The 27,792-nt window shown below is 40.4% G+C and overlaps 1 protein-coding gene across 1 annotated transcript in view; it reads right to left on the bottom strand.

The window, feature by feature from the left end:
- The window catches only part of LOC126299076 (protein Hook homolog 3-like), a 197,136-nt gene that overhangs the window by 106,154 nt on the left and 63,190 nt on the right, over window positions 1-27,792 (bottom strand). Inside the window, exons 3-4 of the mRNA XM_049990746.1 lie at window positions 26,731-26,803; window positions 10,565-10,667 (exon numbers count right to left, since the gene is read on the bottom strand). Coding sequence (XP_049846703.1) covers window positions 10,565-10,667; window positions 26,731-26,803 — 176 coding nt within the window. The remainder of the gene's footprint in view (window positions 1-10,564; window positions 10,668-26,730; window positions 26,804-27,792) is intronic.

Below are 27,792 nucleotides of genomic sequence, written 5' to 3'. Positions count from 1 at the left end.
CTGAAACCGGTTTGTCAGACAAACTGGAGAGGCCTTCCGTTCAGCCCTCCGGAATGTCTTTCGCCCCCTGCCACACCTCAAGACGACCTCCCACTCTACCACAGGTGAGGGATCAGCCTCAATGTGGGCAGAATCCCGGGTAGCCACAGTCTTAGTCCGATTGGGGGATGCGTGGGACGAGCTGGCTGTACCCAACAAACCTCCATCCGGACCCCCACAGTGATGCCCATTGGCAACAGCCTCAAGCTGTGTGACCGAAGCCAACACTGCCTGAAGCTGGGAACGAAGGGATGCCAACTCAGCCTGCATCCGAACACAGCAGTTGCAGTCCCTATCCATGCTAAAAACTGTTGTACAAAGAAGGTCTGAATTAAACTACAGAGAGCACAAACAATTCGACACAAAATTTAAACGGTTATTAAAATACAAGAGTGCCTAGTAAATGCAGTAATGCTGCTACTTGCACACTGCTGACACACTGCTTGGCGGCGGAAGGAGACTACGCGATTTTACACTATTCAGGTACTAAAAATGCGATGCTACAACTCACAAGTACTATAATACACCTGAAATTTATGAATTAAACAATGCAAGTACCAAAAACACGCAAAGAAATTAAGAATAAAACTATGTAACAAATGAGTGAGCTAGGAGTATACGACTTGCTGCTGAAGCTGCTTATCCAACGGCGGCAGGGAGCACACTGACTGACCAACCGGCACTGGCCATTCAAAACAAAACAGAAGACAGACGACTACGTGAATTTACACTATTCAGGTACTAAAACACGATGCTACAACTCTCAAGTACTATAATACGCCTGAAATTTATGAATTAAACAATGCAAGTACCAAAAACACGCAAAGAAATTAAGAATTAAACTATGTAACAAATGAGTGAGCTAGGAGTATATGACTTGCTGCTGCAGCTGCTTATCCAACGGTGGCAGGGAGCAATATCCAGTTGAGAGGTGGGACAAGGTTACTTAAACCAGTTTGAATGACTTGTATGATGTATTCCATGATCGTACAATTTGTTTCACAAAACACAGCTTATTTGTGTCAAGGTCAATTATGTCCTTGCACGTGACTACCACTTACAATTATTACAATTTCATGTAGTGTATAATTCAATTTTTATTGTTTGTTTTCCAAGTGATTTGGCATCAAACACTATCAATCAGACTATGTCCACCACTAACTGGTCACTGTGTCTGACTGCCATACGGAGGACCTGGGTTCAATTTCTGGTAGTGGGAGGAATGCTCTCAGCCTTGTGACACTATATAAGGAGCAGCTTGAGTGAGTAGTAGTGACTCCAAGACCTGGAAAGCTAATAGCGGCTCAGACCACAGGATACTGAACCCATGTGCATCTATACCATATCCAAAGGATGCCATAGGCTAGGGGCTGATACAGTAAGCTTCATTTACATTGAGTGATTTGTCATGTAGACTTGGGCCTCGCACATATAGCCGATGAGATGTGGCACAAGTTGCAAGTTCCCGCAACATATGCCTGCAGCATCAATGCTAGAATTGTGAGAAAATACTCAGTTCTGGTACATATGCCTGTATCCATTCACTTGTCAAAAATGCATCACAAACCCCTGAGACATTTCTACTGTGCATGTGCAATCAGTTCACAGGCAGACCTGTGGCATTGCATCTTGGGTTCAAGTGATCATCTGTGTACATACAGTAGCAGTTTGTGAAGAGGGACTGGATGAAAAATAATACCATTAAAGTAATTGAAGATTTTCACAAAAGGTGTCTGTTACGGGATCCTACATTCCTCAATTATAAAAACAACATCGCCAAATGTAATGCAGTTCACCAACTCGCATCTTTACTCGGTATTTTGGATAAAGAATTGGACACTAAAATTTGCAACCTGAAGTCACAATTCCTCCATGAATTTAAAAAAATGTTCGTCCCCAAAGACACCAGGATTGGGAACAAAAGAGATGTATGTATCAAAGTGGTATGCTTACGATTCACTGTTCTTCCTGAAGGATGTAATCAAACCAACAGTTTTGGTATTACTTCACTGATTTTGAAATCCCATGCATCTGCATTAAGGAGCTGTACAAATCTGCAGTAGCTAAATAACATAATGTAACAGCTTCTCAAAAATTAGTATCCTTTAATGTGTAATATTGAGCAGTCATATTTAGTAATAGTTCAAAGTTGTTCACAGGCATAACAAACAAAATTTTGAAACCCTCTTATGTCTTGAACATTTAAGTGAGTCATCACTGAACTGTAAGCTCCATGACTGCACTGTTTACTGAGAAAGTTACGCACCCATCACCAAGGTTCATTGCTTTGATTACTCTCCCTTTTTACAATTATATTCACAGCACTAGCACAAAGAAATAGAAGTTCTGCATCAGGCACCATGTTCTGTGAAAGTGACTGGCTACATGTTGCCAGTGACGATGGTCACGTTGGCTACTTCTGCGTGCAGATGTCATTGAACTAAGTCATGATATACATTTGCCAAGATACTTTTCTCTGCACTTGTGCTGGGTATAAATCTCCACAACAAACCCCTACAGGTGAACAGAGCTGTAGCCAATCATTGCTGAATGGCCCATCACATTCAGAATACAGAGGTAGTGCTGTGGCAACCAGGAGTGTGTTATTATAGAACCTTTTCATTGATTCAATGATTCTGAAAGTCTCTCTGACATTTTATAAATGCAGAAACATAACAAGTTTTAAAATGTATCTTCCACTCTTCAAGTTTAATACAACTGAGTTGTGGTAGCTATCCTTAATATTGCCCAATAACAACTGTTTCACCACAATGTTCATCCAACGACTGAGCTCCATAGGGGTTTTTATACACGATTTTATCATTCTTGTGAGTCACATGGTTAAGCCAAGAGCCCCATTCCCTGTGTTCGTCACTCATAACATTCGACTGTTGTGCCAATGGATGCCCAGGCTAAAGCGTGTCCAACAACTTCTCTTCTACATTTTAATTCAATCTTTCACAGATTGCATTTTTTTATTATTGTAAATCTGATAATGGTCAAATAGGCTGCCATTGGTTATGTTAATATTGCCATGCAACTGTGATGAGAAATGAACTGTTATTACCAAATGTTACATTGCAGAGACCATTCTCACTTGCAAAGATCAGGAAAAAACTCCTGTTCATATGGAGAATTCAAATGGAATAGGTTGTGCAGGAGCTGCTGAAATCTACCACACTGCATTACATGATATGCTCAGCAACAGGGGGGTGGTCCAGCTGGTCTTTGATCACAGGCTGGCCAATCATATGAATGAATAATTTGTTCCTGGTCACACCCACACAGAATTACATGCAATGTTCGCAGCAAAGTTGGTATATGGTGTTGTTGCTTTCACGTGCGGCCATGCTATGGATGAAGTAAGAAGTGTCAGTGACTGAGTTTGAATAGGAGATGTGAACACACACTGTAAACAATCCAAGCTCCCACTCCCCCTCCCCCTTTTTTCCCTCTCTTCCACACCATTCCAACTTTTACCTTTCAGTCTTTCTCTGTCTCTTATTTCTTTTGAGTACTTTGTATTCCTCCTCCACTGTTCTCTCCTTTCTCCCTTCTTCTCTCTATGACTAGCCTCCCAACACATCTATCCCCTAATCTGCTCCTGCACACAACTACTCACATTTCCATGAAGGAATTAAAAATTACAATTATGCATTCTCTGGGCTTTCATAAACATTTTAAACGCAAATTTCTATATAACACATTTGACAGCTGTACATCTCATAGCATATAGTACATTGGTACAGTAATGTTTCAGGTTTATAATGAAATTCTTCGTTCTAAGGCTACTCACATATGTAAGTGTATATAAGACATATACTTTCCATCATAAGATGTTCTACAGTGCGTTATCTTTGTGCATATGAAATATATCAAACCACATTATACCGTTATAAACTGGGGGCAAATACAACATAAGAGGTGTGATCAAAATGTAATGGAATTTTTTTTTAATTTCACAAGCTTTGTACCTCCAATTTCAATTTTCTTTCTTTTTTTAAAAATCTTGTTGGTACACATGTTCCTGCTGCTTGTTTGAATTTTCAGCTGTTTTGAATATTTCATTTATTGCTGACAATCAAAAAGGTTATAAGTGTTTTCAAGTGTTCAGTGAATTTTTAATTACAAAAACATGGATCAAAGAATCCGCATTAAATTTTTCTTGAAAAAATGAAATAAAATGCAGCACCACATTCAAAATGTTGACTGTGGCTTTTGGCATGTCTACTATGACAAGAGTTTATGCATGGCATAAATATTTCAAATAGGGTCAAGAAGATGTTGAAGACGACGCCCCCAGATGCCATGACAATGTGAAAGAAGTAAAGAAAATGGTTTTGGAAAATTGCTGAATCACCATCAGAAGGGTTGTTGATGATGGTGGTGGCATATCCTGTGGCTCACGTCAAGCTATTTTTTCAGATGTTTTGGGCATAAAAAGTGTATCAGCAAAGTTCGTTCTGAAATTGTTGAACTTCAACCAAAAAGGCCAGTCATTCCAATGGAAACTACCTGAAGAGCCAGAATCAAAAAAGAATGAGTTCCATCACATGTGAAGGTTCTTCTTACTGTTTTCTTCCATTACAATGGGACAGGGCATAATGAGTTGCTGTCTTATGGTTGTTCGATCAGTAAGGAATACTACCTCGAAGTTATGTGCCATTTGCATAAAGGAATCAAAAGAAAATACCGTGGCATTGTTGTAGCTCAACAATGCTCCCGCTCACACCTCAATGCTAGTTCATGATTTTTTGGCATAAAATAAAACTGTTATGTTGCCTCATCTGCCATACTTGCCCGACATGGCCCCCTGCAACTTCCTTCTATTCCCAAGGCTAAAGAGAACAATGAAAAGAGGTCACTTCGCCACCACTGATGAGATAGAAACAGAACTGCTGAAGGAGCTGAACACCATAATGAAAAGTGAGTTCCAGAAGTGCTTCCAAAATTGAAAAAAGCACTGACACAAGTGTATTACGTCTGAAGGGGATTACTCTGAAGGGAAAATTTTGATGTTGATGAATAAATAAATATGATTTAAGAAAAACAAAAATTCCTGTTAGTTTCTTATCATGCCTAGTATGTTCCGCCTATAGGATGCACATAATATACATAAATGCTACATGAAATTCAAAAAATTGAGAGCTGACGTGGGTGGCACAGTGAGATAGTTGCGGAAACCTGCTATGGGGGATGCAAGTGACACACAGTATTGGCAGACCTGTTAGCAAAGGTGTTTACCTGTGGGCAGTTGTAGGCCCCATGGGCCAGTGTTTACTTGGAGTTTGACCACTCTGGACCTCACCTAGGATATTGTGCAATGTGTTGTGCTGGGTGCTTAGCTGTTCGCTGTCTGCACAAGCCACACACTGAGTTCTTCCCGTGCTTGTCTCTACATGGGTTCAGACCCTCTGTTTCCCACAGATTGACTTGAATTGCCCCTCTCATGGAGCTCTGTTCCCCAGCTATTATCGAGCCACCACTGGCCTGCGAAGTATCTGCACCAAGCAGGTACTGAAGTAGGGTTGTCATGCCTATGTACATACTAAAGTGGCTACAGAGGACATCTTTATGTATGTGATATTCCTATATTTTCTTTCCCCTTTTCCTAGTGTTCACTTGGACCACCATGGACCCAGCATTTCTGCAGTTCTGGTAGGAACAGTAGTGCAAACAGAAGGAGCAGTACCAGCTGCAGCAATAGCAGCAGCAGGAGCAGCAACAGGAGCATATGCAGGCACTGATAAACCAAACTGCAGACTTGCTTCATGCATGCACCTTGACAGTGGTGAGGGGATCCAGGTTTCCCCAGTTCCCTTTTCTGCACAATGCCTGCCACCCCCAAAAACACTTGCCAGTTTTAATGAGTCACTGGAAACATAGGAGAATTTCCTGCGCTGCTCCTTGCTGCACTGCCAGGTAAAGCATGTCATCGATCCTTATCAAGGTTGCCTTGTTGTTGTCCAGCAGTGCAGGTTTATATGAAGTTGTCCAAAATTTGAAGACTTCCACCAAGCCTGAGAAATGTCCCTTTGATGATCTTTATCAATTGCTTATGCAGTATTCTGGATGTCAAACCCATGTGATAGTGGTCCGGTTACAGTTTAACCAGCACCACAAGCATCCTGGGCAGTCAGGTGAGGCCTAGATCGACGATATGCAGGCCGCTCACACAAGAGTCATTTTGAGTGTCCAAAATGTGCTACTTCTTATGCAGACACACTAATTCAAGATATTATTGTCAGGCTAGCTCCTGGTCATGAGGTTTGGACTAGGGCATTAATCTTGTGCAGCCCTTCTTTAGCTGATATTGTCAAAATTGCAGAATCGCAAGAGATTACAGTTGGGGCAAGGAACATCCTTTCTCATAACTGGAAGGTGGCTCAATAGGGTGTGATCAGTAAACAATCCCCACTGCCCTTTGGGATACCCCACACAGCCACGCCTCAAATGGAGCCATTGACTTTTCTGGTGTAGTGGAGTTGCAACACGGTACGTCCTCACCCATGTCGAGCTTGGTGGGTTTGCGGCACTCGCAGCATCATAATTGCCACCAACGGCATTTTTCAGGTCCTCAGTATCACTCTCCTGGTTGTTGGGTGAGCCAATGGTCCTACACTGACTGTAATTTGTGTGCCCCGACTGCCAGTCTATGGAGACAATGTGAGGGATATGCCAGTAGACAGATCATTTGGCAACTGTTTGTGACAGTTGATAGGCTGTGATTCAGTCATCCGACACCCCAGTGTTTCCACTGGACTCTGGGCCTGTTTCTGGTGGCCCACAAATGTCACTCTGGCATATTTTGCTCCCATACATAGTGGATGGGTGGCCACTTGAATTTTAGGTAGACCCGGGAGTGATAGGTAGCCTAGATATATACAGGCTCTTGGGGTGCATAGAGTTGCAACAAACACCTGGCCTCTATTTTTGGCTTCTAGATTGTTGACGAAGTGTTAGTGTCTCAATCCATTCTTTTCATGATTTGGACTCCTTACAGTGGTCTGACTGCCCGCTGTCTTAGAGTACCTTGGGTTGTGCAGGAAATTACAAGGCACTTATTTCTCTTGAGCCATCAGCAGTACCCAAATTTTGTCTTTCCCATCCCATTCTCTTGCAATGCGTGACAAGACAAAGGCTGGGTTGCAGCATTGTCAGGATCAGGGCATTGTTTGTCTTATTTCATTGAGTCAGTAGGCCACCCATTTGGTGGCTATTCAGAAGTCTGAGGGTGCCATGTGCCTTTGTGGTGATTTTAAACAGACGGTCAGAACTCAATGTGTTGCAGATTCTGCAACAGGCACATTTGTTGATGAAGTTCTCATGGTGTCACTATTTTCCCTGCATCAGTTTGTGTGATGCTTACCTGCAGATGCCACTGGATGCTCTTTTATGGACTTTCTTGGTCCTCAACACCCCCTTTTTCAGTTTAACTGCTTGCCTTCCGGAATCTCGTCTGTAGCAGGAACTTACTGACAGTATTTGGAGCAGTTGATTCAGGACATTCCCTGTTGCATCAGTTACCTTGTTGACATTTGGGTCACGTGCCCTACTTGGGAGGAGAATTTGCAAAACCTTCAGTCAGTTTCTCAATGCCTCCTGGAGAATGGCTTATCTCGCATGTTGGAGGAGAGCAGTTTTTTCTCCTTGAAGGTACATTTCTTGGGTCAGGTGCTTAGTAAAGATGATCTCTCACATTAAGACCATTGTCAACCTAATGGCGCACAAGAACCTGAAGGAGCTCCAGTCTCTTTTGGATAAGATTTTGTATTATGCTTAATTCATTCCCCAGACTGCACATATCTGCCAGCCCCTTAAGCAGATTCACCACAAGGGTGTTAAGTTTGTCTGGTCTGCAGATTGTCAACATACTTTTCAGTCTCTCAAGCAGCATTTCTACTTCGCTCCCTGTTTGTCTTTCTTTATGCCACATAAGCCTTTAACCCTAGCCTCTGATGTGTCTCAGTATGGCAATGGTGCTGACCTGTCCTGACAGAACTTGGACAGCACCAAACAGCCCATCTCTCACACATTAAAGATGCTTTCCACTGTGCAGTGTGATTATTCACAGGTTCTACCTATTATTTTTTAGGTTAAAAATTTCTTCCTGTATGGAGCAAGGTTTGGCATCACAGACCACAAACAGTTGTTTTTTTTATTTGGCCCTTGTTGAAAGCGGCCAGATAGGACTGGCCACCAGTTGCAGCAATGGGCCCTCTGTCTCGGTAACTGTTGTTACGACATTCATTCTGTTCATGACATGAAAAGTCATGACCGCCACAGCCGCTGACCCGCTTTCCCAAAATATCATTCTGGTGACCCGCTTGGATCAGCCAGAGTGCATATCTTCGGCTGCAGATCAGGTGTGGCATAAGTTTTTCCTCCTATATGATTGGTTTCACACTGTCCAGTGATTCTCATGCTTGCCACAGAGAGGAGCAATGCTGTCATGCAGTAATTCCCCAGCATTGCATCCTCACTTACTCCATTTGCTGCATACGTCACAATGGGGTGTGACTTGTATGATGGCACTGGCAAGATTTCATGAATACTGCCCAGCAATCAATCATGACATCAAACATCTGATGCATATTTGTCAGGCTTGTACACAGAACCAGGCTGCACTGCCACACCAGTACTCTCCTTGGTTGGTCCCAGAGCACCCTTGGGACACGGTGTATGCCAATTTCGCTGGCCCCTTTTTGGGCTGCATGTGGTTGTTGGTGATCAATGCATTGTCCAACTTCCTGTACCTTTCCAAGCTGCCCTCCATGTTGTTGACTGTCACGGTTCAGGCATTATCAGTTATTTTTGACATTGGTTGATCCCTAAGACCTTGGTATCTGACAATGATTGGCACTTTGTATGACAAGAGTCTGAAGACTTTCGAGTTCGCAATAGTGTCCAGCATCTGCCTAGCAGACCATTCCATGCAACTTCTAACTTGGAAGTGAAGCACTTTGTGCATACATTTAACAGCCAAATGAAGATGTCAGTGTCTGCTGCTTCCTGTGACAGTGCCTTTTTCAACTTTTTAGATACATATAGGGTGATGATATTGGTCAACAGGTCCAACCCTGCAGAACGTTTGGACAGATGCCATCCATGGGGGTCTCCTAAATTTGCTGCACCCTAAATTGCATGCCACAGACCACTGTAAATTGCCGCATTTTCCTTATAGTGGGTCCTTCCGAGGGTGGCTGCTGGGTGTTTTTTTGTTGTGTGTGTGTGTGTGTGTGTGTGTGTGTGTGTGTGTGTGTGTGTGTGTGTGTGCGCGCGTGTGTGTCGGGGGGGGGGGGGGGGGGTCACAAAGGTTGGCAGCTGTTTGTGGTTGATGTAGCTGACCCACCATGCAAATTGGCTTTGCCTGCACCCCATTAGGGTAACGCTGCTATGGCCTGCTGGTCTGCTAGGTGGCAGATTGGGTCACAATGTGGTTCTGAGTGAGGGCTCCCACTTGCAACATTGTGTTTTCCTATTTCCATCCCCTCAACACATTCCACTGTCTTCCTAACACTTGCAGCAGTAGCCTTCAGAGAAGGCTGTACCTGCACCTGCTGATATGGAATCTATGGATTTTGATAAACCCTACTCCTATTCCTCCTCCTCCTCCTCCTCCTCCTCCTCCTCCTCCTCCTCCACCCCTTCCCCCACCCCTCACCAATGGAGAAGGCATCACCTTGGCTGCCACAGCTTCCTTGCCCTTCTAGCAGAGCCAGTGCCATTGACGTTGTCTCCTTTGGTGGTTGGTCTGGTGTCAGATTCTCCATGGGCCTCTCTGGTTCCGCAGCAGAGATCGCAGCCCAAGCCTTACCATTTTGGCCCTACGTGAGCTTTTCGGAGGTGGGGAGGGGGGAAGAAGGATTTAGTATCCTTTTCAGTGGACACCACAATGGAGGCAGACAAGCTGGCATGCTCAGTGCAGCGGTATACTGCGGAAACATGCCACGAATGATGAACATGACAGATAGTATGGGCAGACCCACTGGCAGAGGAAATGTTTAACTGTGGGTGACAACACACTGGGTGGGTCAGTGCTTACTTGGAGTTAGACCACTGTGGACCTCATCTAGCGTATTGTGCTATATGTTGTGCCGCGTGCTTAGCTGTTAGCCGTCTGTGCCAGCCACATGCTAAGTTCTTCCAGTGCTCATCTCTACGTGGGTTCCCACTTCCCACAGATTGACTCGCATGGTGAGTTCATTTCCCTCTTATGGACTTCTGTTACCTTGGTTATTATTGCGCCACTGTAGGTCCGTGAAGTACCCACACCAACAGTATAGTGAAGCAGCACTGTCATGCCTGTATACACATTAAAATTGCCTTTTTCGTTTCGTGTATATCATTGACATATTGTTCGGAGCTTTCCTTCGAATGTGTGTCACCAATTTGCCTCCTCTTTTGTGCCGTGTAGTATTAGTTTCAATGTTATTGTCCTGAAAACTATTTCTACTTTCTCTGAGAACTACCACCAAATTTCAGAAAAAATAACTGAAGTTTGAAAATAAGCAGTAATACAAACCAATTCTGACAACATCAGGCTTGTTGAAATCACTAAGGTGTTGATTAAGAACATCATGATAGTAATCCACTATGCCTTCAATTACTTTCTTCAAGTTGCTGACCTGCAACAAACACCACATTACCTTGAAACTACAAAAAAGAACCTCACTAATGTGATACATTGATTCAATTAATAATTATATATAGTGGAACCTTAATTTTTAGGTTTGCAAATTTTAACATTGACAACCCAAAAAACTACTACTTGGTGAGAGTTAAACATCACCAGGAACAATGAATTACAGAAAGGTTGTGTAAGTACACCACAAATTCCCAAATATAAAACATATTTGTTGGTTGATTACATTAACCTTATGCTCAAGTATCTGTTACATTGTAATGGGTACAGACAGTTTTGATTTCAGAAGTAGCAAAAGTAATGACAGCCAGTTAACCACAAATTCATGCCATGTGATGTAGGTTTATGTACTGACAATTTCACTATTTTACATTCTATACTTGGTCTTAGACATAGTATAAACGTAATATTTTTCTTTGTGAGAATAAAAAATGGAATAATTTACTGTTTCTTCACTTAGTGTAAACAAGATAAATGATACAAACAACCCTGTTGGAAGAACATCTGCAACTGAGCATTATAGCAGACGTTGAAAATACCACTTCAGTTGTAAATTACTTTATTTTCACATGACTGGTTTCAGACTGTTATAAGCCCATCCTCAGGTGTCGTAGCTGTGCTGTGGTCCCCGAGCACCACGTGTTCCAGGTGCGGTGTGCTGCTTGTGAGTGCAGAATGGCTACGACACCTGAGGATGGGCTTATAACAGTCTGAAACCAGTTGTGTGAAAATAAAGTAATTTACAACTGAAGCGGTACTTTCATCCTCTAAGATAAATGGTGTTAATCTGGACTTCTATTGATAACAACATACAAAAATCCATGTTAATTATGAGGGTAGGCCTGGAAAAGAAATACTGTCACAAGCACACTTGTTATGTAGTTTCATTTTATATCAATGTACTTGTCCAACATTTCTCCTGTAAATATATTCCATGACTGAAATGTGAATATTGAAAGATATCAAAATATCAACCTACAGCTGCTGTAACATCTTCAAGGGATTTAGAATATAGCTGGAATCTGATGAATAAGATGGATGGTCCCCACTTTCCCACCTTTTGGAGCAGATGCATTGATAACTTTTCCAGCACATGAAATTACGTTTGCTTCTTTGGTGTAGAGCCACTAACTTCCAAGCACTACCTTTTCTCATTTCAGTAAAGAGGTGGTAGCCAAGCACAGAATAGGAATAACTGCATTCTTTGTAAAATGGTCTTAAGATCTTTTTGCAAAATTATTTTCATATTTACTTTTGGTCATCATTCAATAAGTCCAGTGTCTATGTTGTACAAATTCCTATAAAATAAACTGTACACTATTATCAAATTTCTCATGCCTTTAATCAACAATTGTCCAATACCATATTGCACTAATCCCGTTTTGTGTGTTTGCCAGCTGAATAATTTTTACAGAGTTTGATTGTGGCCAGGGCTTGACATCATCTGAATAGACATTGTATTGAAGAGTGACAGATTTATAACTCTTTTCTGTTTGTATATATTTCTATACCCAAATCTACTGTTAGCAATTGACTCTGCTATTTCAGAAAAAAAGTTGTGTTTTATTTTTACTATTTGATATCATATGTATAATAAATTAACATCTGACTTGTCTCTTCATGAACAGCATCTGTTCTTTGCTCCTGTATCCACTAAAGAAGCACACAGTGTGTGAGAGAAGACAACAGAAACAACGAGTAATAAACTCAAAGCTGATTTCACATACAACTTCTCATAACTGAATTGAGTTTTTCCAAATAGTAATGTTGCGAATCTCTAATTTTATTACTAATGACACTCTGGAAGTGAGTTGGGAGGTAACTATTTATAGTTATTTTAGTAATGCATAAAATAAAAATACACTACAAATTTTACTGTTTTAGTTAGTTATCCAAGTGTTTTAAATCGTGCATTGTTTTAAAAAAATTAACTTCTATAGTGTCTACTCCAAGAAGTGTAATGAACACAGGAAGTCATGAAAATATATATTCGCACAAAACAATTGTTTCATATACAACTAGTGAACCATCCTGCCTTCATACAGGTAGCACTAACACTCTTCAGCCTTCTGGCGTAACAATAATAAATTGTATATGTAAACCTTCCTCATGATCAGTCTATTTATTAGTGAAAACCGTGTCAAAATCCCTACAGTTGTTCTTGAGATTGGCCTTCATATTATCATTGTCATCATCATCATCATCAGCAGCAGCAGCAGCAGCACCCACTTCTATCATTAAACGATGTGGCCTCTCCAAGTATTGAGCTCAGGGATGTCTGCAATTTCTTCTTCCATGAGGAATGTTCTTCAGCAATAGTCAGCCAGTTGACTCCAGTGACCTTCCACAGGTCTTTGTCCTATTCTTATCAGTCTGGCAGCCTTCCCCATGGTCTGTCTCTGTGTCTTGGACTCCATTGCAGCACTGCCTTTGTCCATCCAAAAAAAACTTGAAATTGAAAAAAAAATCAACGATTCTGGACAATATTCAGCTCCACAATGGTCTTACTGCTGTATGCATCAGGTGCTGTGAGAACTAAGTTCTGATACCTCCCAGCAGAATTCAGCACTTACTTTAGTCAGAATCCAGCTTTATCACATTAGCAAACTCTCCTCTATATTCAAAATCATTTTCAATTATGATAATATCTTTTGGGTAAATTAAAAATAGTGTCAAATCAGAATATATGTAGTAATTTTCTCAAAGTAAGTTCTAATTCCACAAAGGCAAAGCATATTTCATTCTGTCATCTGGTGTCTATAGTTTCATTCCCATAGACCACCGTCATTAATGAGCTCGATCTTCCATGCAAATTATGGAAAACAAACCATGCTACATGTCGGAAAACCATATTCTATGCTTGTCCTGTCAATTGGGAAGTCATGCAATATCGTATCTGCTTATCACTTTCATTTCAATATACAAATCCAACCAGATTCTAATAAATATTGTCTGGCAGAATTTAAATGTCTTATTCAGACTCATTACACTTAATAGTTGAATGTATTTTTCCCAGCAGATTTGTAATTATTCTCTCTTACTCACATTCATGTTAACGATTTTTTGTTCTGCATCTGCTTTCCCATTCTGTCTGCTACTTCTATTCGTAGTTTTGTCCATGTAAGCAAAACTTTCTCGTTGGCAACTTAATTTGTAGCTGATTGTTTTCAAAATAGTGTGTGATAGTGAATTTTAGTGTTACCAAATAAAATTGCAAAGGTATTACTTTTGAGCTTGGAACTTACATTTTAGTGTGTAATTGGAAAAACGTACACTATTAGCACTATAATTCATGCAAAGAACTAAATAACTATTCAATTAGTTACTCACTCTTACATTTGAAATACAAGCTATGTAAAAGTTAAAATTTTGCTAGAAGTCTGACTGAACTAAAATCATGTATTCCTCAACACAACTATATTCTCTCATTCTCATAAAACCAATGCCCTTAAAATAACTTGGATGAATTTTGTTTAAAATTTTGGGATTTTTTATACAGTTTTTGTTAGCTCATAGTACAATAGTTCTCTTAAAGACCCCCAAATAATATGCACTAGCATTGTATTCATCAAGAGATGAGAAGCTACCACAGAAAGGCCTTTGGTGCCCACCTACTATGACAGGAACATGGAAAAATATTGTCAAGAATGTGGAAACGAACTCTGGTTCAGTGAGTGATGACCAGATACTTCGACCTTGAGCTACTTGCACAGTGACCTAACAGGGCAAAACTTTTGTCACAAATTGTGAAATGGCAGCACATGCTGAGAATGCCTGTTGTGGGACTTAGTCATTTTGCATGTGAGTTTTGTTGACTGTACATTGAAGGTACTGGAATCGTTCTGCAGTCTGTTGCAGATTATGGTTATTGAAACTTTCTCAGCAGCATTTCTTCTTCCTTGCAAAAAGTCACATTTAGGTGTTACATTTCTGTAACACACTTTTATTAGGTGATCTGATGTTACAGGTCTGGTAGCTCACTGCTGAATTGCTTCAGTGTCTGCCTTTAATGTGACATGGAGAAGGTTTCAAACACCCAAGCCATACTCACTTGATGACATCGCTTTCCCATACACAACAGAGTGTACTCTCAGTGTGCTGCTCACCCTGTTATATATGTAGAGAACAAGAGCAATCCTCTGACATTTTTGTGGAACCCTCCTGATGTTGCCTTTGTCTCCAACGAACTTACATTGGCCAGAACCACATAGTGGACTTTGTTGCTCAAAAAGTTTGTGAGGCAGTCACATATATGAGAACCTTTTCTGTATTCCTGGGCTTTTTGTAACAAGATGTAGTGTGGTTCAGTGTATACTGCTTTCCAGAAACCAATGAGTAATGAATCTACCTGTTCCCAGCACTTATGGTTCAGAGAACATTGTGTGCGTAAAGGGTGAGCTGTGTTTTGTGTAAGCTGGACATGTATATGGTAGGAGGATTCAAATGCCTGTCTGACTAACCTGTTTTTTTTTTTTCCCAAATAATTTTGGGCAGATGCTGGATTAATTTCTTGAACAAAAGCACAACCTTCAAGTCATTTGCAGTCTGATACAAATTTAATTGAGGGCAATGCATCACATATGCAATCTGAAGAAGAAGATACTGAATGCATATCCTGCAGTGGTTGTTTCTTTGAAGAAAGAAATGGGCATAGTGTATGAAACTGAATTCTTGTGCTCCCATGGAATGTTAACCTGAGAAATATATTTTGTACACTCTGATAGCACTTCTTTTGCACCCTAAATGTTGGTGAAGCAGTACGGAAGAGATTATTATTATTATTATTATTATTATTATTATTATACGATTTACCAGTTTTTATATTGCTCAAAATTGTTTTCTCTGACTCTCTCACATTAGAACACCATTTCTATTTCTATTCAGTTTGAATTGTTTGAGTTGTTTCTCTCAATTTTACATGTATTAAATATTAGGGAGCACAAATTCAATAAATAAAATGTAAATTACAATGATTTCATATGGATTTCCAATTAAAAAACACACTTGTATCAAATGTTGTAAAATAAGTGGAGTAATGTGACAGGAGGAAAGTTTCACATCTGGGATGAGGCTAGTATGAGGTCTGCCCACAACGAGCTGCAATCACCTACCTCATCCATTGAGGCATGGAGATTGTTACCCTATGGAAATATATCTCATCATCCACAAGACTCCCCCGCACATCTGACACTAGATCCAGTGGCTGGTGTCAGCCAGCACAAGTTCATGTCATGCTTCATTTTGTCCCACAAATTTTCAATGGGTTTCAAGTCCAGCATTCAAACAGGCCTGTCAATTAGGTCAATATCAGTCAGTTGCAAAATCCATTGTTAAACAATTCAACTCATGTGAACCTGTGAGTGGTCCTTCTGGAACTGGATCAATTCACTGGGATAGCACACTAAAACCATCGTAATGGACGACTGCTGGGATGCTATATCTCATAGCCTATGTACGCGGAGATATCCTGACAGTAACTGACTATCTGTCATACACTCATATGTGGCACAGTGTGTTATGTTTGGCATATCTCAGCTTTATTTGTGTTATGCTTACAACACATCTATGACTCTACGAACAATAGCTAGCATGCAGCTATCACATAACTATACATTTCCACTGTTATTGTATCTTCCAGGTGGAAATGTCTGTGTTTCAACGAGATACAAGTAAGTGTTATAGTATATATATAAAATGACAAGCAGTTGAACGGAATGGATAGTGTCTTGAAAGGAGGATATAAGATGAACATCAACAAGAGCAAAACGAGGATAATGGAATGTAGTCGAATTAAGTCTGGTGATGCTGAGGGAATTAGATTAGGAAATGAGACACTTAAAGTAGTAAAGGAGTTTTACTATTTGGGGAGCAAAATAACTGATGATGGTCGAAGTAGAGAGGATATAAAATGTAGACTGGCAATGGCAAGGAAAGCGTTTCTGAAGAAAAGAAATTTGTTAACATCGAGTCTAGATTTAAGTGTCAGGAAGTCATTTCTGAAAGTATTTGTATGGAGTGTAGCCATGTATGGAAGTGAAACATGGACGATAAATAGTTTGGACAAGAAGAGAATAGAAGCTTTCAAAATGTGGTGCTACAGAAGAATGCTGAAGATTAGATGGGTAGATCACAAACTAATGAGGAAGTATTGAATAGGATTGGGGAGAAGAGAAGTTTGTGGCACAACTTGACCAGAAGAAGGGATCGGTTGGTAGGACATGTTCTGAGGCATCAAGGGATCACCAATTTAGTATTGGAGGGCAGTGTGGAGGGTAAAAATTGTAGAGGGAGACCAAGAGACGACTACACTAAGCAGATTCAGAAGGATGTAGGTTGCAGTAGGTACTGGGAGATGAAGAAGCTTGCACAGGATAGAGTAGCATGGAGAGCTGCATCAAACCAGTCTCAGGACTGAAGACCACAACAACAACATAAAATGACATGCAGTACTTACACAAAATTACAGAAAATCAAGAAGGTCTATAAGTAAGCTTGTTACAATAAGAAGATAACACATAAAGTGCTAAAAGTGTGAAACTTCCTGGCAGATTAAAACTGTGTGCCCGACCGAGACTCGAACTCGGGACCTTTGCCTTTCGCGGGCAAGTGCTCTACCAACTGAGCTACCGAAGCACGACTCACGTCCGGTACTCACAGCTTTACTTCTGCCAGTATCCGTCTCCTACCTTCCAAACTTTACAGAAGCTCTTCTGCGAAACTTGCAGAACTAGCACTCCTGAAAGAAAGGATATTGCGGAGACATGGCTTAGCCACAGCCTGGGGGATGTTTCCAGAATGAGATTTTCACTCTGCAGCGGAGTGTGCGCTGATATGAAACTTCCTGGCAGATTAAAACTGTGTGCCCGACCGAGACTCGAACTCGGGACCTTTGCCTTTAGCAGGCAAGTGCTCTACCAACTGAGCTACCGAAGCACGACTCACGTCCGGTACTCACAGCTTTACTTCTGCCAGTATCCGTCTCCTACCTTCCAAACTTTACAGAAGCTCTTCTGCGAAACTTGCAGAACTAGCACTCCTGAAAGAAAGGATATTGCGGAGACATGGCTTAGCCACAGCCTGGGGGATGTTTCCATAATGAGATTTTCACTCTGCAGTGGAGTGTGCGCTGATATGAAACTTCCTGGCAGATTAAAACTGTGTGCCCGACCGAGACTCGAACTCGGGACCTTTGCCTTTCGCGGGCAAGTGCTCTACCAACTGAGCTACCGAAGCACGACTCACGTCCGGTACTCACAGCTTTACTTCTGCCAGTATCCGTCTCCTACCTTCCAAACTTTACAGAAGCTCTTCTGCGAAACTTGCAGAACTAGCACTCCTGAAAGAAAGGATATTGCGGAGACATGGCTTAGCCACAGCCTGGGGGATGTTTCCAGAATGAGATTTTCACTCTGCAGTGGAGTGTGCGCTGATATGAAACTTCCTGGCAGATTAAAACTGTGTGCCCGACCGAGACTCGAACTCGGGACCTTTGCCTTTCGCGGGCAAGTGCTCTACCAACTGAGCTACCGAAGCACGACTCACGTCCGGTACTCACAGCTTTACTTCTGCCAGTATCCGTCTCCTACCTTCCAAACTTTACAGAAGCTCTTCTGCGAAACTTGCAGAACTAGCACTCCTGAAAGAAAGGATATTGCGGAGACATGGCTTAGCCCTTTCCTTCAGGAGTGCTAGTTCTGCAAGTTTCGCAGAAGAGCTTCTGTAAAGTTTGGAAGGTAGGAGACGGATACTGGCAGAAGTAAAGCTGTGAGTACCGGACGTGAGTCGTGCTTCGGTAGCTCAGTTGGTAGAGCACTTGCCCGCGAAAGGCAAAGGTCCCGAGTTCGAGTCTCGGTCGGGCACACAGTTTTAATCTGCCAGGAAGTTTCATATCAGCGCACACTCCGCTGCAGAGTGAAAATCTCATTCTGGAAACATCCCCCAGGCTGTGGCTAAGCCATGTCTCCGCAATATCCTTTCTTTCAGGAGTGCTAGTTCTGCAAGTTTCGCAGAAGAGCTTCTGTAAAGTTTGGAAGGTAGGAGACAGATACTGGCAGAAGTAAAGCTGTGAGTACCGGACGTGAGTCGTGCTTCGGTAGCTCAGTTGGTAGAGCACTTGCCCGCGAAAGGCAAAGGTCCCGAGTTCGAGTCTCGGTCGGGCACACAGTTTTAATCTGCCAGGAAGTTTCATATCAGCGCACACTCCGCTGCAGAGTGAAAATCTCATTCTGGAAACATCCCCCAGGCTGTGGCTAAGCCATGTCTCCGCAATATCCTTTCTTTCAGGAGTGCTAGTTCTGCAAGTTTCGCAGAAGAGCTTCTGTAAAGTTTGGAAGGTAGGAGACGGATACTGGCAGAAGTAAAGCTGTGAGTACCGGACGTGAGTCGTGCTTCGGTAGCTCAGTTGGTAGAGCACTTGCCCGCGAAAGGCAAAGGTCCCGAGTTCGAGTCTCGGTCGGGCACACAGTTTTAATCTGCCAGGAAGTTTCATATCAGCGCACACTCCGCTGCAGAGTGAAAATCTCATTCTGGAAACATCCCCCAGGCTGTGGCTAAGCCATGTCTCCGCAATATCCTTTCTTTCAGGAGTGCTAGTTCTGCAAGTTTCGCAGAAGAGCTTCTGTAAAGTTTGGAAGGTAGGAGACGGATACTGGCAGAAGTAAAGCTGTGAGTACCGGACGTGAGTCGTGCTTCGGTAGCTCAGTTGGTAGAGCACTTGCCCGCGAAAGGCAAAGGTCCCGAGTTCGAGTCTCGGTCGGGCACACAGTTTTAATCTGCCAGGAAGTTTCATATCAGCGCACACTCCGCTGCAGAGTGAAAATCTCATTCTGCTAAAAGTGTGTTGCATGTGGAGCTGCCGTCATTGCCAGTGAATGCTAAGTGATATTAGCACTTGTGCAGAGTCATACAATCATTTTTCCCTCATTCCAATTCCGAGTGGAAAATGACAGGGCATAAACAGTAATGGTACAATGAAAGTGAATATACAAATGTACAGCTAGCTTACAGTGGGTATCAAGCACACAGTGTTTTACTGATTCTGTTTGTATCCCTGATACAATATATTTGTGTAACACTAGTAATGCCAGCATTACCCTGGATTGAACCCAATGCCCACACTGGTGGTCTCCCTGGGAACTGTCAACTGCATTCTGCTTTATTCATGCATTATGGACAAGAAATTGCTTAAGGAGCACATATACTTACTTTATGTAACAGTAATTTAAGCTTGTAGGATTGCAGTGATAGAGAACACCACTGAATTATTTTGCTCTAATGTGGTTTAGTGTAACAATAAGAAAGGCTCTAAAAGTAGAATGTGCAATGTTTCAGAAGAGTACACTATTCCAATGAGGAGTCAAATAAGCAGTTTCACCATTTTCACACAGGATATGAGTGAGAGTCACAGCTAGACTGTCGAACTTAAGGTTAAAACCTATTCTTTTCCTGAGTTTCTTGTTGTAAATAAAGTTGCACTTACGCGATTTGTGACTAATTAACCTCAAAACCAACAATTTTATAGCACCTAAAATGCTATTTCAACATTAATGCCTATTTAGCTTTAAAATCCTAAAAGGTATCTATTTATTTAATATAAGAAAATTCTTGTACTTCCAAAAGCTAAAAATTGCTTACATGAATCTAAAGTGGGAAGAATGAACTTATAGAATCCTGGCCAACTGCCTGATTCCATGAAGAAAGATATTCATATGCCTTCTAATTTAGGTGCACCAGCAGTTCAACAGAAGGAAATGCTGATAACAGCTCAAGTTAGTTGTATAATACTGGCTGCCAGATTTTCTGCGCTATATGACATATGGAAAAGTTGTTTCTTTGCTGGAGGAAGTTAAAAAGAAAGTTAATGAAGGGTCAGGTGAAGCGGGAGAAAAAGTATGGGTAAAACTGGGAAAGAATTGTGGGAAAGAACACCAGCCTGAAGGACTCACATGCAGCAGCATACATACTTAGTGGGAAATCAAGCTCCCCTTATTGCAGCATTTCTGTTACACGTGTGCCAAAAGTAAAGCATGCCTACATCACACCTGTTGATGTAGAACGTTCTTTTTTGGTATATAAATTAATACTGATAAACATGCACTGTAGTTTCCTTCTGGAAAACCCAGAAAAGGTATTAGTTATTTACTGTGAAGCCAACTATGATATGAATGTTTGAAACAACTGATTTATCCAGCATTTATTAAATTACGTATTACACGAATTTCAATTTGTGGCTTTGTGTTTTATACAGTATTTTTATCTTGGAAAAACTGGAAAGGTTCGGGGGTCAATTTGAACATGAAAGTATTGTAATTTTTGCTGTGTTGTGCAATTTTGCAAATTTTCATTTTCCTTATTATAATATGCTTATATTTCAACACTGTGTACTTTACATTATATTTAGTTTTTCTGCATAATATTTTTAGGACCTATTTTAGGTTTTATATAGCCTAAATGAGCTACTGAAAGAGCCTGTTTTAGGTGCCTAAAATGCACTCTTTATGAATTAAGAATCTGTGGCCTAGTCATAGCGTACAGTTCCTAAGTTAGCAATTAATAAAATTACAGACACTTTAGATATTAAAACATTTGAAAAAAAAAAAAAAGGTGACACTTTTAGAGTGCACAAGGAATGAGATTAATATGACTTGGAACTTGAATACTTAATTATATAAATATTAACTGCCACATTGTATCTGACATGCAGCTGCTAGCAACAACACAAAAGTAGTTAACAGTGTATGCTCTTTTTATGCAGTATAGATGTCCTTCCAAAACCAGAGAAATATCTTGCAAACATTATATTTACTCAAAATTTGAAATAGAATCACAAAAGCCATTAGATATTGCCATAAAAGCAGGAGCAGCAACAAAATTTTGTGACTGTGAATCTAGATAACGATGACAGGAGATACGTAAATTATTGAACTTTGGGGCAGATTAAATTAGTCTGTATCAGATGATACATTTGTTACATATGAGGTTGCCACAAGGCTCTATGCGCTTGTCCTATTTTCTTACAAGTCTTCTTATCCCCTTAGTGAAAAATTCCGTACTTTTCCCTCTGTCTCTTTGTTGTCACTGAACTTGATGCCACATAGATTCTTTCACTGGACCAAACAGATACAAAGACATTCCATCAGAAGGACAATAACACTGCTAAACTGTCACTGGGCAGTAGCCACTAGCTAATAACTACAAACTCACGTAATTTCTGGAAGTATGTTCACACTCTGGCAGTGGGAAATCAGTAACTTTTTTTTAACCTAAATAATGCCTATAGGAAGTCGGGGTGAGGGTTTTAGTGGTAAATGGCAGTTACTTACAAGTCATAAAAATGACGATACTTGAACAATGAAACAACTGGGGAGGGACATTAATGTTAAACCACACAAATCAACAAATGGAGAAACGGAGTCTCCACTGTAGTTAGTTAGTTAGTTAGTTGGTTGCGTGTTCCATTGATCAATTGCACAGTATGGTAGCCATTATAATGTGGAACGTGTCAAGTGCACAAGAAATGCACATATGAAACAAAAAATTTTAATATATAAAAATACAGAGTTAAAGATCAATATTTCTATTATTTACCCCATCCCCTTAAATAGCACAAAATGCATATAGTATATTTATAGATTTATTTATTCCTATTCAAGACTTCATCTATGGTATACGGGGAGTTGTCAAGGAGATACGATTTCGATTTATTTTTGAAGCTATTACTGCTGTCTGTCAGACACCTTATTTGATCTGGTAATTTGTCGAAAATTTTTATATCAGCATATTTTACCCCTTTCTGTGCCAAAGATGGGTTGAGCAAAGGATAGTGTAAGTCTTTCTCTTTTCTGGTATTATAATCATGAATGTTACTATTGTTTTTAAACTGGTCCACGTTGTTGAGAACAAATTTCATTAGTGAGTAGATGTATTGTGAGGCTGTTGTAAGAATTCCCAATCTTTTTAAAAGATGCCTACAAGATGTGTGACTATGAACCCCACACATTATTCTAACCACTTTCTTTTGAGCAGTGAATACTTTTTGTCTAAATGTTGAGTTACCCCACAATGTTATTCTGTATGACATCAGAGAGTGAAAGCATGCAAAATATGTTAGCTTAATAATTTCTATATCCTCAAAATTGACAATTATTATGATCGCAAAAGTTGCTGAACACTTTAGGAGATCCAAAACATGAATATTCCAATTAAGATTCTCATCTATATGTACCCCCAAAAACTTAGTATGCTCTACCCTGTCTACTGACTTCTACATCTATCTACATCTACATTTATACTCCGCAAGCCACCCAACGGTGTGTGGCGGAGGGCACTTTACATGCCACTGTCATTACCTCCCTTTCCTGTTCCAGTCGCATATGGTTCGCGGGAAGAACGACTGTCTGAAAGCCTCCGTACGTGCTCTAATCTCTCTAATTTTACACTCGTGATCTCGTCGGGAGGTATAAGTAGGGGGAAGCAATATATTCGATACCTCATCCAGAAACGCACCCTCTCGAAACCTGGCGAGCAAGCTACACCGTGATGCAGAGTGCCTCTCTTGCAGAGTCTGCCACTTGAGTTTGTTAAACATCTCCGTAACGCTATCATGGTTTCCAAATAACCCTGTGACGAAACGCGCTGCTCTTCTTTGGATCTTCTCTATCTCCTCCGTCAGCCCGATCTGGTACGGATCCCACACTGATGAGCAATACTCAAGTATAGGTCGAACGAGTGTTTTGTAAGCCACCTCCTTTGTTGATGGATTACATTTTCTAAGGACTCTCCCAATGAATCTCAACCTGGTACCCGCCTTACCAACAATTAATTTTATATGATCATTCCACTTCAAATCGTTCCGCACGCATACTCCCAGATATCTCACAAAAGTAACTGCTACTAGTGTTTGTTCTGCTATCATATAATCATGCAATAAAGGATCCTTCTTTCTATGTATTCGCAATACATTACATTTGTCTATGTTAAGGGTCAGTTGCCATTCCCTACACCAAGTGCCTATCCGCTGCAGATCTTCCTGCATTTTGTTACAATTTTCTAATGCTGCAACTTCTCTGTATACTACAGCATCATCCGCAAAAAGCCGCATGGAACTTCAGACACTATCTACTAGGTCATTTATATAAATTGTGAAAAGCAATGGTCCCATAACACTCCCCTGTGGCACACCAGAGGTTACTTTAACGTCTGTAGACGTCTCTCCATTGATAACAACATGCTGTGTTCTGTTTGCTAAAAACTCTTCAATCCAGCCACACAGCTGGTCTGATATTCCATAGGCTCTTACTTTGTTTGTCAGGCGACAGTGCGGAACTGTATCAAATGCCTTCCGGAAGTCAAGAAAAATAGCATCTACCTGGGAGCCTATATCTAATATCTTCTGGGTCTAATGAACAAATAAAGCGAGTTGGGTCTCACACGATCGCTCTTTCCGGAATCCATGTTGATTCCTACAGAGTAGATTCTGGGTTTCCAAAAACGACATGATACTCGAGCAAAAAGCATGTTCTAAAATTCTACAACAAATCAACGTCAGAGATATAGGTCTATAGTTTTGCGCATCAGCTCGACGACCCTTCTTGAAGACTGGGACTACCTGTGCTCTTTTCCAATCATTTGGAACCTTCCGTTCCTCTAGAAACTTGCGGCACACGGCTGTTAGAAGGGGGGCAAGTTCTTTCGCATACTCTGTTGATGTGTTATATTTATTGACGGAATTGTGCTTTTTGCAGCAGAAAATTGGATGTACTGTGTTTTTTCAAAGTTTAGAGCAAGCCCATTTGCAGAACACCAATTAATGACTTTTCCAAAGACCTTATTTGTATCATTTTCAATTTGACTTTCTTTTACTGGATTAATAATGACACTTGTATCATCAGCAAACAGTGTCAGTTCCGCTTCCTGTTTCAGGTAGGAAGGGAGGTCATTCACACATGTCAAGAACAGAAGGGGACCCATGATTGAACCCTGTGGAACACCTAATGTAATTTCACACCAGTTAGATGTAGTGGCAAACTTATTTAAATCACTTGACCCGTATAAGGAAATTTTTGGCTACCTGTTCTGTAGGTATGACTTAAACCACTCATATGTTATTCCATTTATACCATAGAATTGTAATTTCTGTAACATAATGTCATGGTTCACACAATCAAATGCTTTAGACAAGTCACAGAAAATTCCTATTGGTGACATTTTACTATTTAAAGACTCTATTATGCGGACAGTGAAATTGTATATTGCTGTCTCAGTGGAACAGCATTTTTTAAATCCGAACTGTGATTTACTAAGTATCCCATAACTATTGAGATGGCTAACCACTCTTGAGTACATTACATTCTCGAAGATTTTTGAGAATGCTGTAAGCAAGGATACGGACCAATAATTATTGTAAATGGGAGGGACATATTTATTGTGAAGGGAGACAGGCAATAGTCTAGCACAATGAAGTTTGGTAGTTGTGACAGTGGGTGATGTTGGTGATAATGATTAATTTCGGAATAAATACAGTTATTACCGAACCAGAATTAGAAAGATCCCGACTTCATTTACTGCAGCTTCTCTCATCCTATCAGTATGGTGGTCTCGGGAGGCACCATACATGACATAACATGACAATGGCAGTGGGTCGAGAACAACAAGACTGCACAGTGGCATTAAAAAAAACTTTCTCAGGACCCCAGCACTATCCATCACATAGGTGTGGAAAGCAGTAAATTTTCAGGATGGTAAAACTCATCTATACAAAGCAGAAAGTTTACAACATGAGTACACATCGTGGTTGGTGGAGTTAATTTGTGAAAGAATATCAGGTGGGTGAGGGGGCAAACATAGTCAAATACAATCAGACCAGAATTAACTGAGCCAAACAAAGGACTGCCTAAAAAACATGTAAGCTGACGGCATACCTGATTTGTGAGGAAACCTAGCATAAAATACCACAAGTTTGTGGTTCTAGAGCCAATAGTGTATTTACATGAAAAGAATATTGTACAAAAGGGACCAACCAAATGAGGCAGTGCAGTCGTTAAGACACAGACCACATATCCGTCCTGATTTGGGTTTTCAAAAGTCATTTCTGGAAAATGCTGGGATGGTTCCTTCACCAAGCCCATGGCTGAGCATGCATCCTACTAATCTCTTTAAAGTGTACTTACATATTTTGTGTGTATGTATATTTTTGGGCTATTTATTTGCATTGTATTATGATAACAAATTATATATCATTTTAAGATTACAAGTGGACAAATGAATGAGTAAATAAATAAATGTCTCAATGTTTTCATGACCTGTTAGCTAAAGCATCAGAGGACCTAATGGGACACCATATACTTTTTGTAGTAGTAGTCATGATTCAGACATCTATAATATGCGTGTCAATTCCCCACCCTCGTGCCACTGCAATCATTTCTTTATTCTATCTACAGTATTATATTCATAAATCTATGTCACAATGAAACTACCTCTTTTTATGCAAAATTGTGTGCCAGTAGTGGCATTAAGGAGAAAAACAGTATACCTAAACTTTCAAGCAAGTAATATGTGAAATTATTACATCCAGTTGACAGATCATTCTACAGGAAGCTCTGGAAAGAACAGAAGAGAAATGAACAGTAAAGAACAGTGGGGAAAAAGAGGGAACAGGCACTTACTCTACTGGTGGCAACACAATCAAACTTCTTAGTGTTATCTTACAACAAGAACTATAATATACAAGATTTATCCAATTTGTGCACATTTAGACTTCAACACCACATATGAAAATTTAAGAAAATGAATTTAATTAACCTCTGACATTCAAAGGACTGGGTGTAGAATAAAAGACACAACCAAGAAACATTAAGTTTACCATGGGAAACCAATCAATGATGGTCATTTCATTTAGGTGGCAATGATAACAATCTTTCTTTTTTCATATCTTTAAGAGAAGTATGAATTCTATGGCTTGGAACGATGATGGTTGCCAACAAATCTGAGGATTATAGCAGAGAAAGACAACTAAAAAAGGTAATTTCTTTGCAAAAATAAGATCTCACCTTAAGTCGCCAATTACTACCGGCATCTGTTTTGATCTTTGACAGCCATGACTCAGTAAACCATTCAGGTGCACTGAAAATTAACAGGCAGATATCAAAATAGAGTATTCAAATAAACTGCTGTATATAGTACACAATTAACAACTGCATGTTAAAGTACTGGGAAACTGAAGACAGTATTTGTTAGCACAATCACGTTCCCATGATGTTTTTGTAATTAAAGGCTATCATAGCAATTTATTTACATTCATTATGCCAAACCTAGCATTAATTATGCTGAACCACTCAGAATAAATCCTAGTTCAGTTACAAAGGATAATTCTAGGGATGACAAATGATTACATCAGAATGTAAATACCATACTGAATGCAAATCTGATGCACACTTTTTTTTTACCACATGCAGTATTCAAAATAGAAGTTTACATAAGATTCAGTGGCAAATTACATTCAGGTACAAACTTGAATCCATTGTTCACTGGCAACATAACTGAAACTTTAGTACTGTTTCTTACATCACAATTCACTGGTGCAATTCTCAACTTTGTTACAGTATTGTTGGTCTATTACTGTGTAGTGTGTTTGCATTATCTGGTGACAAAATGGAAGACAAGCAGAGAAGAACCTCATATGATGCTACTTTCAAGTATAAAGTAATTCTTTATGTTAAAAAATATGGTAAGAGGAGGACAGCATGAGTGTTCAGTGAAGCTGAGAGTAACATTTGATTATGGAAGAAATAGAAACTGGCATTATTTGGAACTACTGGTATTACAAAGAAAGTCACTGGCCCTTTCTAAAAGAAAACACTGTGGTGTTCAGATGCAACAGACCAACCAGCCAAATGGAGGCCCACAATAACGCCTCCTTCAAATTATGTAAGGTACTGATAATGCTGTTTCCCTTGAGTACACGGTATTTCTGTGTTCATTGCGATCACTGAACATCTCACGCTGTTTATGCCCATTATATACCCTATCACGGCCTAGTAACAACACTAATGCACCCCAGTGCTCATTCTACCTGTCAAAAAGAATTTCAACTCTAATCATTTACATACCTG

The sequence above is a fragment of the Schistocerca gregaria genome, chromosome X (genome assembly GCF_023897955.1).
Source record: "Schistocerca gregaria isolate iqSchGreg1 chromosome X, iqSchGreg1.2, whole genome shotgun sequence".
In the NCBI taxonomy this organism is placed as follows: Eukaryota; Metazoa; Arthropoda; class Insecta; order Orthoptera; family Acrididae; genus Schistocerca; species Schistocerca gregaria.
The sequence above is the reverse complement of the archived record's forward strand: the minus strand, read 5'-3'. Positions and strand labels throughout refer to the sequence as shown.